The sequence below is a fragment of the Sinohyriopsis cumingii genome, unplaced genomic scaffold (assembly GCF_028554795.1).
Source record: "Sinohyriopsis cumingii isolate HCF-2022 unplaced genomic scaffold, ASM2855479v2 utg003002l, whole genome shotgun sequence".
Lineage (NCBI taxonomy): Eukaryota > Metazoa > Mollusca > Bivalvia > Unionida > Unionidae > Sinohyriopsis > Sinohyriopsis cumingii.
Window position 1 is genome coordinate 103,964 of NW_028316363.1, and position 19,356 is coordinate 123,319.

General features: G+C 33.4%; 1 protein-coding gene across 1 annotated transcript in view; it reads left to right on the plus strand.

Annotated features, from left to right (window-relative positions):
• Positions 1-19,356, plus strand: part of LOC149769932 (uncharacterized) — an 83,674-nt gene that overhangs the window by 14,205 nt on the left and 50,113 nt on the right. Inside the window, exon 2 of the mRNA XM_089949645.1 lies at positions 15,474-15,497. Within this exon, the coding sequence (XP_089805771.1) occupies positions 15,474-15,497 (24 nt within the window). The remainder of the gene's footprint in view (positions 1-15,473; positions 15,498-19,356) is intronic.

Sequence of the window (19,356 nt, forward strand, 5' to 3'; positions counted from 1 at the left end):
AAAGAGGTTATATAATGAATTAATTGAATAGGGCAAATATATATCCTGACCTTGTTTGTCATTTTCATATACCAAACTGTACATCAAAACAATGATGGTAGTCAGGCCTTGTATAAAAAACAAGACTGCCATGGTTATAAACTGCACCTTTAATCAATGTTTCTTTATCATTGAATCACTTGTGTTTTGATTGAAAAGAAATCAAGAGTGTACTCCTTTCTCCGTTCCTTAGTCAACTGGTAAGACCTAGCTCGACCATTAAAAAAAACAAAATATATTTAGATTGCACCTGAAGATAATATGATATATATTCAGAAATATTAGGGTGATTATATTTGTATTAACTGTTTCAGCTTTATATACATATCTTCATAAGGCAATTATTGTTGACACTTTCAAGTTGATATTTCTCGAACCATTAACTTTCAAATCCTTGAAGGTCTAATCTCGTCCTGGAAAACTGGAGCATATGTGAATCAAATTAGATTTCCTTGATATGATATATTCATCTCTGAATGATGCTTAGTTATTCCACATAGTAAGGGACTGATCGAGGTATTTACTTACCTTTGGGACATTGCGCTTCATATTTGATAGCTCATTGTGTATATATACAATGCACTCATACTACTCTTTCTCAATTGTTATCTTACGTATATGCAGGATAATATCAATATTGAACATGTATCACTTTTAGCTCTAACAAACTGAATAAAGTGTTCACTTAATTTATACATGATGCTGAAAAATGAAAGTATATGTGTAGGTGATAAAAAGAGCAAGGACATTAAAGATATAAGGCAAAGTGTAGAAGGTCAAGTAATGTGGAGCAAATATGAATATATTATACATTACATTGTTTTGTTAGAAATGTCAATGTGCTGCCCTAACATTTTATGATTGATATGTATGGCTAATATGGAATACTCAAAAATACATTACCTGTTGTAATTTAGTGTACTGATGGTAGTCTCTCAGGATCTCTTAAACATGTATAAATTTAGCATGTACATGTCATTTAGTTAGAATACGTCCATAAATTATATCTTCTTTTTCATCTTTATATGGTATCCTGAGAATTTTTAATTCATACTCTATGGAGATTTAAACCCAGGCTTGTGGGCCTCGATTTAAATATATGTAGAGTACGAATTAAAAATTATCTAACCTGTATGATAGTATTATTTGTATTCAGGTTCAGGGGCAGGTACCCTTGCCAGGGTTTATACATAATGTGTCTAATTATGTCCTATGTCCAATAACCTATATATGGTTAAAGTAAAAGTTATACCTGGTCACGCATGCATTCAATATAGATTCTTTCAGTAACGGGTGTCATAATTGTTTTGTCATGCATACCTTTAGATAGCAATTATTCACCTTATTTGGATCCTCATACATCAATATTCTTTTGGAAAGTCATATTACATACCTCGAGAAGCAACTACAGCAAAGTATATGTTAAAGTACTCTGACATATTTGGACATTAAACAAACAGGACAAAAAACAAACAAGATATTAAAATGGGAGTGATTGCTCACTAGACTGACATATGCAACTAGCCAATGAAAGCAGTTGACTAGGAAATCTCAGTCAATAGGATGCTTTCTTTATAATTTTTTGTCCAAATTTGTTGATATACAAAAATAGTTATTTCATGGCTTCTCTACATTAAAGTTAACATTTCTCTAACAATAGAGTTATGCCTATATTACTGAAATGTGACAATGTAAATGAGAATATACTTCATTGGTCGAAGACTTGGTGTGAAACAGAAATTTTTAAATTTAGTATGCAAACATTGTCTCATATTATATATTACATACAGATATTGTACATAAGAAACAATTTAAATCTTGTCTTCTCTCTAAACATTATTTTCGTGACCCATGTTTGTATCAAATTTGTGTCAGATACCTGTGTACAAACAAACACCAGCCACTTCTTCAACAAATCTTTGACTGACAGGTACAGAAACTAAAACTATGCAAAAGTAAATACTAAATGAAAATCCTTGATATTAGGCAATGTTGAACATTGGTATTTGTTAATGGTGGAATTATATACAAAACTATTCTCAGGGTGTGAATCATCATTATCTGAGCACTAGGACAATTAACATTTTTACTTGGCACAGTGTGTATCTCATGAGAAGAAGAGGACACGTTGTTTTTTGTGAACCTTGAGGGCACAAAGACTATTAGTATCAACAATCAGTGATCATAACTCAATCAAATAATGATGTAGTATGCATTCATTTGAGACCTTGTCCATATAACATTGCGTATAAAATTTAGTTGAAATCAATAGGACCAAGCAAAAGTTGTCACCAGACAGAGTTTTGTACTAACTAAAAATTGGATGCAGTTTAAAGAAGCGTGGATTGTTTTATCATCAAGCAGATACATATTATGGGACAAATATAGTATTTCACGGGGTTGACCAAAGCGTAAGCTAGTAGGTCAGATAAAGTAAGATGACTGCATTACAGTGTTTATCTGATGACAAGCCAAGATTAATAATAGATAACCAATCTCTCCTTTACAAAAAAAAAAACAACAACCTGGCACATAGTTAATGAAGATATTGTTTCTAAAATCAATTCCACCCCAACCTTTTCAGATTTATTCAGCTGGCTGAGTTAACCACCACAACCCATTCAGAATTATTCAGCTGATTGCTTTGCCCATGCCAACACATTCACAGAGTTATTAAGCTGGCAGCTTTAACCACTACAACCGATTCAGATTTTTTTCAGCCGTCTGCATTGGGCAATCCAACCTATTTAAAGAGTTATTCAGTTGGCTGCCTTGATTGCCAACCTATTCAGATTTATTCAGCTGGCTGCCTTGACCACCCCAACCTATGCACATATTTATTCAGTTGGCTTGCCTTGTCCACACCAACCTAGAACCAGAGTTATTCAGCTGCCTACCTTGACCACACCAAGCTACATGTATCCAGACTTGTTCAGCTGGCTGCCATCAGCACCCCAACTTATTCACAGGGTTATTCAGCTGGTTGCCATGACCCTTCCAACCTATTCAGAATGGGTCAGTTGGATGTTTTGTCCACACAAACCTGTTCACAGTGTTTTCCAGATGGATGCCTGATATTATCATGGAATAAATATGGCATAATTGTATTCAAGTTGTGTTTCTGTCCTATGCATTTGAAAGAGCCACATAAATGCATTACGACTTCAATCAGCTAATTACTCTGGAAACCTGTGACATCTATAGCGCAGCCATAAATTTTATTCATCAATGAGCCATTATAGCACTGCTCAAACAACTGAATATTCACCTCCTGGATACAATGGTGAAACTGTATGATCCCAACATCATCAGATTTGGAACGTTTTATATGATCTGTAGTTGGATTTAAGCCTAAAAGAGTAATATATTTACTTATCTGGCATCGAAGGTATTGCAAGTATTATCAAGTAAGCAGAAGATCTTTGTCACATAAATCATTTTGTTTAACATTAAAGACAGCAAAGACTGTGCATATGGACCTGGTTTGTGAGTTTCCCATGTAAGGGCTGTAAGGACTGCAAATGGGCTGAGATATCCAAAATACCCATAATGTGAGAGAGCATGTAATCTATTTGCTGAAAAAATTCTTCTTTTGCAAAGATTTCTTGGAAATAATACACAAACTGTACATACATGCATAAATACACATACACACAAACACAAACACATACATACATACATACATACATACATACATACATACATACATACATACATACATACATACATATATACATGCATGCATACATACATGCATGCATACATACATACATACATACATACATACATACATACATATATACATACATACATACCTCGGATGCAGGAGATCATGGGTTCATTCCCCGGCCGAGTCATACCAGAGACATACAAAGATGACACTAACAGCTGCCTCGCTTGGCGCTCAGCATTCAGAGGGTAATGTTAGGACTGGTCGGCCTGGTTTCCGGATAATATGACTAGGTGGGACAAAATGCTACATGTCTTATTCATGATGTCCCAGTGCTAGACATTAATATAAACTGACACACTGTAGACATCATAGTGATATGTCTGAAATTTGTTTTAAAGCTACATTACAAATCCAAGTCACACACACATACCCTCATACTTGCATACAATTTATATTGTTTAATTCAATAGTTAATACTATCAAAACAGCATGTCTCTACTTTGCAGTATAATTCATTTGTACAGCTGATCATGGTGAAATCAACAACTGAACTGCTCAAATTTGATTGGTTCACTGAGATTTGAAGGTCAGAATAGGGCTGCTTCTGTAAAATAGTACGATTGAACTGTTCGAGATTTTTCTGAATCAGATATATTTTTATTTTAAACACCGAACAGGATAAATTTAGTGAATATAGCAGTTTCATGTGGATTTGTATGTACTTGTGCTAGCATTCATAAGATGTATTTAGAGAGAACATAGTATTCATTGATAATATATTGAGAGATAACATGTGATTCATTGATACTATATTGAGAGAGAACATGTGATTCATTGATAATATATTGAGAGATAACATGTGATTCATTGATGAAATATTGGGAGATAACATGTGATTTATTGATAATATATTGAGAGTTCAGATGCGATTCATTGATAATATACTGAGAGAACACGTGATTCATTGATAATATACTGAAAGATAACATGTGATTCATTGATAATATATTGAGAGATAACATGTGGTTCGTTGATAATATATTGAGAGAGAACACGTGATTCATTGATAATATATTGAGAGAGAACACGTGATTCATTGATAATATACTGAGAGTTTATATATATATATATATATATATATATATATATATATATATATATATATATATATATATATATATATATATATATATATTGGTACATCAAGTGATGGCAGGGGAGGGTTTATTATGTTTACATTATCTATATCCAGACAGATATGGTAGTTGGGTGCTTTAATAGATCATCTGTACAATCACAGTACCAGTAAGGCTAATTTAGGGCAATCGAACTGTACAATCTATGTACCTGTAAGGATAATTTAGGACAGTCATACTGTACAATCTAGGTACTTGTAAGGCTAATGTAGGACAGTCATAATGTACAATCTAGATACCTGTAAGTGAAATTTAGGGCAGTCAAACTGTACATTCTAGATACCTGTAAGAAAAACTTAGGGCAGAAAAACTGTAAAATCTAGATATATGTAAGACAAATTGTGGGCAGTCAGACTGTACACTCTAGGTACCTGTAATGCAATTTTTTGACATTCAAACTATAAAATCCGGGTACATGTAAGGCAAATATAGGATAGTCATACTGAACAACTATGGCACATGCATGGTAAAATTTGGACAGTCAAATTTCAGTAACTACTCTTGTATAAATCTTGATACCCATTATAGTACTCCCTCATTATAACACTGTTTATGAGATCCATACCAAGAATACTGCAGGCTAATTGTGAGGTCACCTTATATTGAGATATTATTAATACATGTAGAACAAGATAAAATGTAAAATGGAAGGGCATAATAACTCTGCAAAAATAAGTAGAGAAGCTGATAAAGTAACAAATTTGAATATAAAAGCATAATTTTCAAAGCAATGTTAAAATGAAAACATACATTTGATTCTGAATCTAAAAAAACCAAGAATATTTAATTGAAATGTATTTTCAGATCTTGAAATCCATATAGTTGTAAAGTATACTAAGAGCGTAATAATGTAGCAAAGTTTTTATCAGTAGACATAATATAATAATGCCTTCATTAGTGCTTGACTTCCTGATTAATGCTTGATTCTCTAATTAGTACTTGACCAAATCAATAACCTGTGGTATAAGTATATGTTATACATATACTAGCATATAAAAAATACTTACAATCCTACATATCCGACCCATACAACATGTTACAGCGTCCATCTTATCTTTCATGTCTATCATATTATTTACCATTTGCTCTGCTGGATATCAAGTCCAACATTTTACATGTGGTGTCAATAATTTCCTCAAATAATACTAATAATAATAATAATCAGAATAATGATAATCAGAATAGTAAAAGGGCACTGATCAGTTAATTAGTTTGCTGTCATCGTCCCTTTTTTTAGCAACAATAGTCTGCATGAATTGACTCAGGCAAGGTTAATTTTATTCAGGTATACCATCTCTAATAACACCATCTCATACCAGTAATGTGAAAATATGAGAAACACAGTTACTGAACCTAGCCAAATATAAATGTGATAATAGAGAATAAACAGACTTTTAGCAAGAGAAATAACTATAGCAATCAAACAACAACATTTACCTCCCTTCTCTTTTGTACATGTGTTTTCACCACTCTATATGGATTATTATAATGAGTTATAGCCACTGCATGTGATTTAAATTGAAAAATATACAATATGTAATTATAATAGGTAATCATATATTATAGGTGAAAGAAACTGTACAGTATGTACTTATAATTGTATGTGGTATGAATTAAAGAAACGGTCCAACATGTAATTATAATTATCAACCATGTGAAAGATTATGGTTGTTTACACTAGGTATGATAATAAATGAACTGGTATGAACAGAGTTTAGCAGCATATCAGCACAATACTGGCTATATATTACCACTCATAAGTTAAGTTTTAAAAATGCCATGATAAAAAAATACAAAGAAGTTAAGAAGAAAAACTCTTGCAAACATGATGTCCTACAGGATGAAGAATAATATGTAAATTTGTTAAAATGCTTTAAATGTTATACAAAAGTTAAATACATATACATGTTTAAAAAGACAAACAATATTATGATGGTACCTCATAGAGTTTCTTAACTGAGTCCACATCTCAAAATTAAACAAAGTCAGATCTTTAAATGAGAATTTCTAGACGTTGACAGACACAGTCAAAGTCCATAATTGTGCATCTGATGAAGTATCTGCAGGTAAAAAATTTGTTTTCTAAACTAATGATACTTTAAGCTGATTATTTGCTATAACATCCGATTCCCTTTGAGGCCACCAAGGCAGCCAACCTGGGCTGGCTAAGGGCATGTATTAAATCCATGACTTTTGGATTACAGGTCTAACACTCTACCAAATGAGCCACCATGAGCCACCGTGGCTCTGTCTGCAAGTACAGTGGGACATATGTTAGACAAATAGGCAGGTGATGGATACATGCAGTGTGGGGAAAAGGTGTGCTAGATGGACAAGTATAGAATGGGTGGAAAAGTATGTTAGATGGAGAAGTACATAATGAGGAAAAATGTATTACACATATGGACAAGTACATAATGGGGAAAATTGTGTTAGACAGATGGACAAGTAAATGGATGAATAATCAAGGAATAAATGGAGAAAGTGATGAATGGAAATATGAATAGCATATGCCCTGGTTTCAATAAAAATTGGACTGAACTAAGATTGAAACTAATGGGTTACCATAATAGGATTAAGTGAAAAGATTAAAACACACTGTATGCAAATGACATATTTATGACAAAGAAGAATACGAGTCTATACAAAACCTCACCATAAATATTAATGTATCAATGAAATTGAAAAAATAAATATAATAGTAAGCAAACAACAACAACCAAACATGAATACTCTAATAAGACTTAAAACTTGGACAAAATATGCATTGCTTTACAAACTATGACAATAACTCAAAATATGAAGTTATACTCTGCCATGAACACTGTAGTTATTCTAATAAAGGCCCTTCTAATAAATGCACCTCCTCCAATTTTTCTCCACAAAATAAAATCATATTTTATTGAGGTATTAAATCCATACTTGTTAATTATGGTATGTCCAAATAACGAACAACAGTGCAGTTGTCTTCCAATGACTGTTAGAAAAATCAAAATTTAATTTACGATCGTTTTCAGTCAAACAGCAATATTCTGTATTAAACACCTCTGCTTAGGAACTGCACACACACACACACCAGCGGGGAATCTGTTATTATAACCACAGTATATGCAAAACACCAAATTGTATGATATTGATGTTAATATATACAACTAATGAGTTTTGTTCTATTCATCACAGAGAGAATATGTTATATACAAAAAATGCTGAACTTGTACATCATGTTGAGACATTCAAGCTATGAATATATTGCAAAAGAATCTAGTAATACTACAAAAAATTCTAGAATCAAGATCTCAGTATAATTATTTCCACATATAGCATGTACATACATAACAAAAAAAAAAAACACATGGAAAACCCAAGGGTAATGTACCCATGCACATCATAAAATATAGGTATCTCATTCCAAATGATCTACAACAATATTCATCTATAACGCAGTTATTATTAGTCAAGGTAAACTAAGTTAAAGGTATATTAGATATTGCTGTATACAGTAAAATAATCCAATACATGTACTCATTTGAATGCATCAGCAAGTTAGTTTCATGCCCATCTCATTACATGTTAATTTAAAGGGATATTTTGAAGAAGAACATGTTAAGGGCAAAGCTAAAAAAAAGGATTAACAAATTGTATCTACAATTTCCAAGTGAGTTCACCATTACCTGTTCCAATGGAACTTTTCTTGGACTCATTTGTATAGTAGCAAGGAAACGTAACAACATTCTTTGTCTTCTGACCTCAAATAAGAAACACGGAACACTGCTGTAAATGCTTTATTACATTTTTCAGAATGAATGAGACATAGTTTGATTTGACTCAGAGATATGTCTGACCCTGAAACCTCAACATATTCATATATAGCCATGTACCAATTATCCAATGAGTTCCTTCCTGTAATTGCAACAAAACATATACCATATCAAATGAGTAATTTCCCCTTATTTGTACTATAACATAGGCCATATGAAATGAGTTTTTCCCATCATTGAGCCAATGCATACCTTTTCAGATGAAATTATTCTCTTCACTTGCAACAAACATATTTTATATTAAAATACTTATTTCCACTCACCTACAATAAAACATCTACCGTATCAAATGAACTGCTTCCCCTCACTTGCAACAAAACATGAATGTAGTATTGCCTTTATTATGTACCTCCTCTTTAAGACTACCCTAATACTTTGAGATTAACAGTTTTGCTGGAATTCCAAAATTAATTTGATATTACAAAGGCTGCTTCAGCGTCTATAAGTATAATGCCACCTAGATGTCAGGGAATACAAATAATTAGTTCCAGTCTAGATGTGTGATATGGCAGTACATACCGAACATCAAAATCAAATGCCTGATCTACCATCTAGGTTTAAATGAGTATATAAAAAAGGGAGATAAAACTGACTTACCTCATTTCATAGTTAACTTGGTTATGTAAAGTTGCAATCTGTATAGGTGTGGTTGCAAGCATACAGTTGATTGAATTCAGTAGCATGTAGCATGCAGCTTGCCTTACTTACAATCACTGATTAGCCTGTCTTATTTACAAGCACTGACTAGCACGTCTTACTTATAAACACGGGTTAGTTTGTCTTACCAGCACTGGGTAGAATATCTTACCATACTTAAAATCAGATGGTTGCATGCCTTTCTTAGAAACACTAGTCAGCATGTCTTTTCTACAAGAACCGAGTAGCCTGTCTTACTTACAAGCACTGGTTAACATGCCTTACTTACAAACTCTAGTTAGCATGTCTTACGTACAAGCACTGGCTAGAATGTCTTACTTACAAACACTTCTTAACATGTCTTACGTACAAGCACTGATAAAGCATGCCTTACTTGCAAACACTGGTTAGTATGTATTACTAACAAAAACTGGTTAACGTGTCTTACTTACAAGCACTGATTAGCATGCCTTGCTTACAAGCACTAGTTAGCATGTCTTACAAACACTGGTTAGAATGTCTTTTTTACAAGTACAGATAATCATGTCTTACTTGCAAGGACTGGTTAGCATGCCTTACATACAAACACTAGTTAGCATGTTTCACAAGGACTGATTAGCACGTTTTTCTTACAAGTACTGATTAGCATGTCTTCCTTTAACAAACACTGGCTGGCATGTCTTTCTTACAAACACTGGTTAGCATTGCTTATTGAAAAGAACTGATTATCATGTCTTACTTTGACACACACTGAATATGTCTTACTTACAAACACAGGTTAGTGTGTCTTACTTGCAAACACTGGTTAACATGTCTTGCTTACAAGTGCTGGGTAAAATGTCTTACAAGCACTGCTTAGCATGTCTTACTAACATGCACTGATTAGCATGTCTTACTTACAAACACTGGTTAGCATGTCTTATTTACAAACACTGGTTAACATGTCTTACTTATCAACACTGGTTAGCATAGTCTTACCATCACTCTTTAGAATGTATTTTCATACTTAAAATCAGTTGTTAACATGTCTTACTTAACATCTCTGGTTAAACAGTCATTTAACAAACACTGGCTAACATGTGTTACTTGCAAGCACTGTTTAGCAATTTTTGTTTACAAGCAATGATTAGCATGTCTTACTTACAAGCACTGATTAGTATCTCTTACTTACAAGCACTGATTAGCATGTCTGATTTTATCAAACACTGAATAACATCTCTTTAACAAACATTGGTTAGCATGTCTTATGTACAAGAACTGGTTAGGATGTATGACCTACAAGCACTGATTAGAATGTCTTACTTACAAACACTGGTTAGCATGTCTTACTCACGAGCACTGACTAGCACAACTTACTTATACCCACTGGTTAGTTTGTCTTACCAGCACTGGGTAGAATATCTTACCATACTTAAAATCAGATGGTTGCATGCCTTACTTGGAAAGACTAGTCAGCATGTCTTTTCAACAAGAACCGAGTAGCATGTCTTACTTACAAGCACTGGTTAACATGCCTTACTTACAAACACTAGTTAGCATGTCTTACGTACAAGCACTGGTTAACATGCCTTACTTACAAACACTAGTTAGCATGTCTTACGTACAAGCACTGGCTAGAATGTCTTACTTACAAATACTTCTTAACATGTCTTACGTACAAGCACTGATAAAATGTGCCTTACTTACAAACACTGGTTAGCATGTATTACTAACAAAAACTGGTTAACATGTCTTACTTGCAAGCACTGATTAGCATGCCTTGCTTACAAGCACTAGTTAGCATGTCTTACAAACACTGGTTAGAATGTCTTTTTTACAAGTACGGATAATCATGTCTTACTTACAAGGACTGGTTAGCATGTCTTACTTACAAACACTGGTTACCATGTCCTATTCACAAACACTGGTGAGTAGGTCTTACCTACAAGTACTGATTAGCATGTCTTACCTACAAACACTGAATACAAAGTCTTACTTTAACAAACACTTGTTAGCATGTCTTACTTACAATATTTAACAAACTCTGGTTAGCATGTCTTACCTACAAGCACTGGTTACCATGTCCTATTCACAACACTGGTGAGTAGGTCTTACCTACAAGTACTGATTAGCATGTCTTACCTACAAACACTGAATACAAAGTCTTACTTTAACAAACACTTGTTAGCATGTCTTACTTACACTATTTAACAAACTCTGGTTAGCATGTCTTACCTACAAGCACTGATTAGCATGTCTTAATTTAACAACCACTGGTGAATCTGTCTTACAAACACTGGTTAACATGACGTACTTATAAACACTGGTTATAATGTCTTACCAGCACTGGTTATGATATTTTACCATACGTTAAGTCAGTAATTAGCATGTCTTACTTAAATCACTGAATATAATACCTTGCTTTAGGAAGCAATGGTTATCATGTCTTCCTTACAAACACTGGTTAGCATGTCTTACATACAAACACTAGTTAGCATGTTTTACAAGGACTGATTAGCATGTTTTTCTTACAAGCACAGATTAGCATGTCTTCCTTTAACAAACACAGGCTGGCATGTCTTTCTTACAAACACTGGTTAGCATTGCTTATTGAAAAGAACTGATTATCATGTCGTACTTTGACACACACTGAATATGTCTTTCTTACAAACACTGGCTAGTATGTCTTACTTATCAGTACTGATTAGGATGTCTTACCAGCACTGGTTATTATGTCTTACCATCCTTAAAATCCGTGGTTAGCATGTCTTACTTACAAGCACTGGTTGGCATATCTTTCTTACAAGCATGGTCTGCAAGAATGATTAAAATCAGTATGTTTCCCTAGTTAATTTGTCTTATTTACAATCAGTAGGTTGCAGCGGTTAGCATATCTGACTTACAATCAGTGCATTGCAGTATTAAACATGTCTGATTTGCAATGAGTGGATTGTATTAGTTATCATATCTGACTTACGATGAGTGGGTTGCAGCGGTTACCATGTCAGACTTTGGATTTGGATTTTTTTTTTAACAATTTTCCTGTTATATTGGTACGATGTATGCAGTGTTGCAGTTTATAGTGGTGTCTACTACTGGGGCATCATACCACATACATGTAGCCTGATGTCCCACCCTGTCACATTATCCTGACACCATGCCGACCAGTCATAACATTAATCTCTTAATGCTGAGCGCCAAGCAAGGCACCTGTTAGTACCATTTTTATAACTCTTTGTTATGACTCGGCTGGGAATCAAACCCTCCCGCATCCGAGGTGGACGCTCTAACCGTTTAAAGGCGAAACGATTGAAAGAATAAAGGACAAATTGAAACATATATGTTTGATAATGAGATGTCTAATATATTTTTTCTAGTAATAATCAGCATCATGCCGTACTTTTTCATAAACCATTTGGAGTATTGTATTGCGGAAGACTTTGCATCTCCTTCAGTGTATAGAAAAGACAGAAAATGTGAACTCTAGAGCTTTAAATACGATAGTACCATATTATAGATTAGATAAAATCACCATTATACTTGAATAATCATTTCAAGTCATGACGTACAGCGTATTCCCATTTGCGAATAAGAGCCTGCGTTTCTACTATTGTTTTGAGCGCAAATAAGCGAATTGTATTGCACTGTGTCAAATATCAGATTGATCATATCATTTCAGGAACAGAGAGCGAAAACATAAAGAATAAGTATTAATAAATATGTTTGAGTAAATACGTACACATCATGATTTTTTGCATAAACTTATTATATCATTGCTAAAGGATATTCGGAAAATATAACATATTCTACTACGAACCATGACGTTATGAGTATATGTATAATGCAGTGCACCTGTGTTCCTATTTAGGCTCACATGTCTTTATTATATCGTATGTACCGTTTGAAGGCGCAACGAGAGCAAGTAAAAGAAAATACAAACTCTAGTATTGGATGTCCGGCTTGTGTTCCTTTATTATGACCATATAACCAACAGAGCAATGTACCAGTTATAAGAGACATTGCCTCTCACCGAAAATATGTTTGTATACAGTTTGCATCTAAGTTGCTAGTCAGTGCTTGTGAGTAAGACATCTTAGCTAAACATTTAAAATTATTTTATGGCGGAAAACACTGTGCTTGGTGCATTGCTATTTCTTCAAAATGATGAAACGACAGAAAGTTTGAATTAGGATATTTAAATACGAGACACTTCTCCTCTGTTCAAGCAATGACTTGCATTATATTTACATTTATGAATATGTGAATGCATGTCTGTCCTATATTTAGGGAGAAAATAAATGAAGTTTATATTACGGTTGCTAATGTCACATTAATTATATTCTTTCAGGAAGAATAGGGAGAAAAAACGACAGAGTAATTATTGATATCTAATTTTTTTCATATTTCTACAGAACACATACAGGAAAGCAATCCTAAACCAATCTAAATGTGAAACACAAAGTTCAAAAAAATTTACTGAATGATATGGTGGGACTCAAAATCATGAGACGTCCTCAACAAATTGCATGGTCGTAGATACATTCATATTCAGATCTGAAGCATACAGCTTCAAAGCACATCAAGCAAAAATTAATATGGTGACAATTGACCTATCTATACATGTTAACTGTCCAAAATATATATATTTGATAGCAAGTATGCACATATGCTGAAACGTATGTAGTGCAGTCTAGCCTACATCGTCCAGTATTCATACTCCACCCTCTACTATATTTATGGCAAAACTTGTCATTGCTGAAAGTTTGCTTAATGACAAATTGAGGAAAATCTGTTTGAGCTTCTGAAAATGTATTAAATATCTCTGCTGACCTATCCGTTATCTCAAGGTTTTCATGGACACTTTTCCTAAATACCTTACGTGAATGTCATGAAATTTTGCAAACACACTTGTCCATTGAGATAATTAATCACTGATGAACATGGTACCTCTCGAACATCCAATATTGCCGTCGCAGTGGCAAAAAGCTTGTGATCGCTATTCCTGCTGATCAAATGGTCGTAAGAACTTGGATTTTTTCCTATATATGTTGTTGAGTATATTTTATTTGTATTGCGTACCTGATCTTTGTCTTGATGGTGATTAAACATTGTGAATATCTTTTTGCCATGATTGCAGCTAGTAAACAATATGTTTATTATTATTTGAGTTTAATAGTTAGTGGAATTTTGCATCAGTCACTTTATAGTACGGTTACTCACATTGTAATGCAGGTTAAACAAAACGATTTTAAATATTGATTCATATCAGTATTTGGGTATCAGCATTTACTAATGTGTTAAGATAAATTTTTAAAACTATTATTTATTTAAATTATTAAATGGAAATACAAGGTACTCATCGACATTTTGGACAAAAACACTACCATGGGACTATTAAAATTATTCGATACCTCTGTTCAACCAGAAAGTGCAGATTTGAAGATTCGTCATTGTATTTGCCATAGTAACCAGAAAGTTTCATGAGATGATTATAATTATTGAAAATGTTTGCTTGTTTGTGTCTGGACCTATACTTATTCACATTGTTCCAACGGAATTTGAAGTTACGTATTAACCTTGTAGCTCATTATTCCGTATCCCTTTCGGCTAAGGAGAAGACCGTAAAGTTTTAATTTATTAAAAACTGCTTTTGTGGTTACGCATTTCAAATGAATCGCCGAAGTTTATAGTATTATATTCTGTTTGAAATACATGAAAGGAATTTAAGTGCCATAGCTAACCTGTAGCCGTATGTGTGTAAATGTATATTCAGTTTATCAATGTACATATACTGTAACACTATACAATTTATTATACAATCTATAGTTTAAAGGTTGTACCACATGCTGTTAGCGAGAATATCATGCGTTTATACTTTGTGGTTATATTTTAATAACAACATTTTACCTAAACAACTAGATGCAATGCACGGCAGAAACCTTTGCAGCGCGTTGTTCGTTTATCTCAGCATGATACAATAAAGAAAGAAAATTTAAAATTCAGAGACTAAAACACGAGAAAATCCCGACAGTGTTTTTTCTTGTTTATTGCCTATTTATCCGTTCAGGTAATGCATTTGCAAATATGTGCACCATCACCACGTCTAATTTCACATTTATTTTATACTTTCAGGAAGAAAAAGCGAGAAAAGAACGAGTGAGTATTAATATCCCTGATTTTATCCAATACGTACAAAATTTATACTTTTTAGCGCTTTAGACGCAACATATAATGACACTATGTCAGGTCACATTGGGCTATCTACCTTTAAAAGTACAATGTATTTATGGTGGAACTTCCATTCAACTATACATCATCAATAATAAATGCTGTATCGTGTACACTGTAGCAACCTATCTAGGTCAATGCTAATAACAAAATACAATGTTTCCCCTTATTTTTATTTTGCATGGTCAATTTCAGACATAGCAAAGAAAACCTATCCGAGGGAGTAAAATGTATGCATTACCTCTGGTGGTCAATCCCATAGCTCAATGTTTTCATGGATATCTTTCCTAAAGTACTTAGACACATTTATCTGTTGAGCTAAATGATCTATGATGACCATGGTGCCGCTTGGACATCCAACATAGCCGATGCAGTGGTAAACTATGTTGATGGCTTCTCCTGCTTAACATATGGTCATATTTAATTTATATAGCGTTCCTGACTTTTGCCCCGATTGTGATTAAGTTTTGCCATGATTATAACTAGTAAACAAGAAGCTTATTCCAATCTGAGTTCAAGACTTAGTGGAATTTTCTATCAGAAGTTTTGTTATCCACAACAATCTATTGCTGCAAAGCATCGGTATAATTATATAAAGGGAGGTTAAGTTAAAGAAATTTTAAATGCCTATTCATATATATGTTTGTGAATCAGAATTTACTACTGTGTTCATATAAAATTATATAATAATTATTTTGTTTAATTATTCATTGCAAAGACAAGATACCAATTGAAGGTTTGGACAAAAAAAAAACTAATTTGGCTCTGGTGAGATTTAATTCAACAAGAGCTTGTATTGCAATATTGTGTGCATCACGACATTCAATAATTGTGGTACGTTAGGAATTTCAAGACACTCTGAATATCATAACATGCAAGACTATTGAAATTGATTACGGAACATTCTTTATTTTATATTTGTGATAGAGCATTTAGTATTATTTGGGATTTAATTCATACTAATGTAAGTATCTCTTAAATGTTCACTATATATCATAAAGTGTTTGTTGAACTTTTCATAAATTGTTGCTTTTGCTTCCCTTCTTATGTTCAATAGATAAATAAACGTCTTATAATTTCCTAAATCCACTTAGTTTTAAAGAAATGGCACGTCATTTAGGACTGCTATAGGTTTGAAAACAAACAATGTAATAAAGTCAGTAGCTATTCGAAATGATTTTATGTCAAAGACATCATGGTCACAGTTTTTCACTGAAAGAAATGCAGTAGTTGGGTCACCATAACCTCTATATGATTGTATTTGGGAGTAGTATGGACCATTCATTTTGATAAGCTCTATATCATTTATTGCTGATTCTGCCAAGCTTATCCTTATTAAATAATTAAGAGACGCATAAGATGTCCTGATCTTTTGCAATCAGGTACCTTATCTTTAGCTGAGAAATCATTTTGCGAAAGTGTTCTTACTCTGAGTATAGAATGCTGATTTATTCTGCTGTTGAATTCTGCTAACCTAGCAGTCTGTTGCTTATATATAACTTGTTAACTGAATTACTGATTGAGTTTCTTCATCACTTCTACCCAATGCAACATTCGCTGATTCATATATCCCTAAACCTACATGTTGTCCTTGATATTATGACACACTCAAACTAATTCTTCTCATAAATATATCTAAATAAGTTTCAAATTATATAATATCCTCCCCTAAGATTGTTTAAACATAATTTCAGTTGTATATACTGCGACTTCTACAATCTGTGTGATATGGAAGGGATACATGCATTTATTATATGCTCATTTTTTTTCTCCGTTAATATTACATAATCAGAATCGTTCGGTATTTTTCGATATTGTACACCTTCATATTGCACTCACGTGCAGGACACGTGTGCCCAGTAGTGTATTAGGAGCTACGTTGTAAACAAATCATGTACACTCGTGTAGCAGACGCTTTACGTTTTGGTTGATTAAATTTGTTTCTGAATGAAATAAAGCAGATCTTTCGTGGATGGCCACATACCAGCTACTTTGCTACATTCCGCGTTTACCTTTTCATACAATGTTTTTTTAATTTTTGCAATAGACGCCAGATTTCATAAAATTGGTGGGTACCTACAAATAAAACGCAAGTTACAAGGCATAATATGTCACCTTTAGCTGTTAATAAGAATGGCAAAAACTATACTTAGAGTTTTACAGTTTTACATCCTGAATGTCCTCAAAGTAGAAGATACAAAAATGCCAAAATATATTCATTGCAGACCAAAGGGAAAAGTTGTTTCAATTCACATTTAATCACAATATGACTCCAACTTTCCATTTGAAGTAGACCAACACACAATATTCTTTCGAAAGTTATGTCTAGCGCGCGATTAAATTCAAATTGATCAGGGTGGAGTTAAGTGCGCATTAATGATGCTGTTGTTGTGTAATGATGAATCTACGCTTGTGTATTTTGTTTGGAATACGGCACACATTCAGTTATTTTGTTTCGTGTAGCGTATTTTTGTTCACATAATTAAGCCTTAGGAAGAATAAACAAATGATCATATAATAAATAGGTTACTGCATTTTGTTGGGAAAATATAAACTCGTTTTGTCGGAAGGATATATTGCACCACCAAGGTCGTGCAATATTTCCATCCAAACAACTCGTTCCTATTTCCCCATACAAATGCATTAACCTATACATGTAAAGAGAGAGAGAGAGAGAGAGAGAGAGACAGACAGAGACACTTACATATGTGGATATACAGAGCGTCCAATATTGAGACATCACTATGCATATATGTATACATTAATGTTTGGTTGATTTCGGTGTATAGATAGACCGTATATTGTATAGATGAACTGTACTGCATACTCATTAAGAGACGTTCAGGTGCATTCACTTTTGTGATTTTATTAAAACAGCAGACGTAAGAAACGTATTTATACAATGAAGTTGTTCTCCTTCGTTTAGTGTCTAAACTTTCAGGACAAATGCAAATTCCTGTGTTGTTTCGATCGAAAATAATGAGACCGTTTCTTCATACGTCTGATGAAATTTTCAAATGGCAATTACCCTGCTGTTATGGGCATGATAACATATAGAAAGCAAAAAGAAAGAAAGAATAAAAGAGCGGTTTAAGAAAAATAATCTTTGTTTAAATACCAATAAGTCATAAAGAAATACTAAGCATAATTTAAGATGGGTATTGAGTTTTTGGTCCATGTTTTATATTTTGCTATTCCTGTTGACATATTTCACACGTTTCTACATCGGACTAAACTTGCATTTCATGCTAACAGTGGTAAAATCAAACATTTGTAATAAGCTATAAGGAAGGGTGCACACTTATTTGTATTATTCTGGTTGAACTGGTAGTGAAAGGTTCTAGTTTGCTTTTTATTTCCATTTTACTCTAATCGGAGTTCCTCTTTATAACACTGTTTAAATTTAGATGTAGAAAGAAATTGCAATGGGATCCGTAGTGAAAAGAGCGGTGAAAGTGGGCTGACAGCCCACCGTGGACATAGAATTAACATTTTTCGCCAATTTTTACAATGTTGTCTGTTCATTATGCTCTCTTTCTACCATGAATCTCTTATTTTGTTTATTGACTCTCTCATATTAGATAATTATCCAGATGAGATATCACGCGGTTACAATGACAGCCAGTTGCAATGGAAATTGAGAGCCGAAAAATATATTGATTGCATAATACTGTGCGATTTATTACCTTATTTATTCTCATGCAGGAATCCCGGTTGACCGAGTGGTCTAAAGCGCTTGTTTTTTACCGATCACCTCTGTCCGAAATATAATGAAATGCCCAATCGA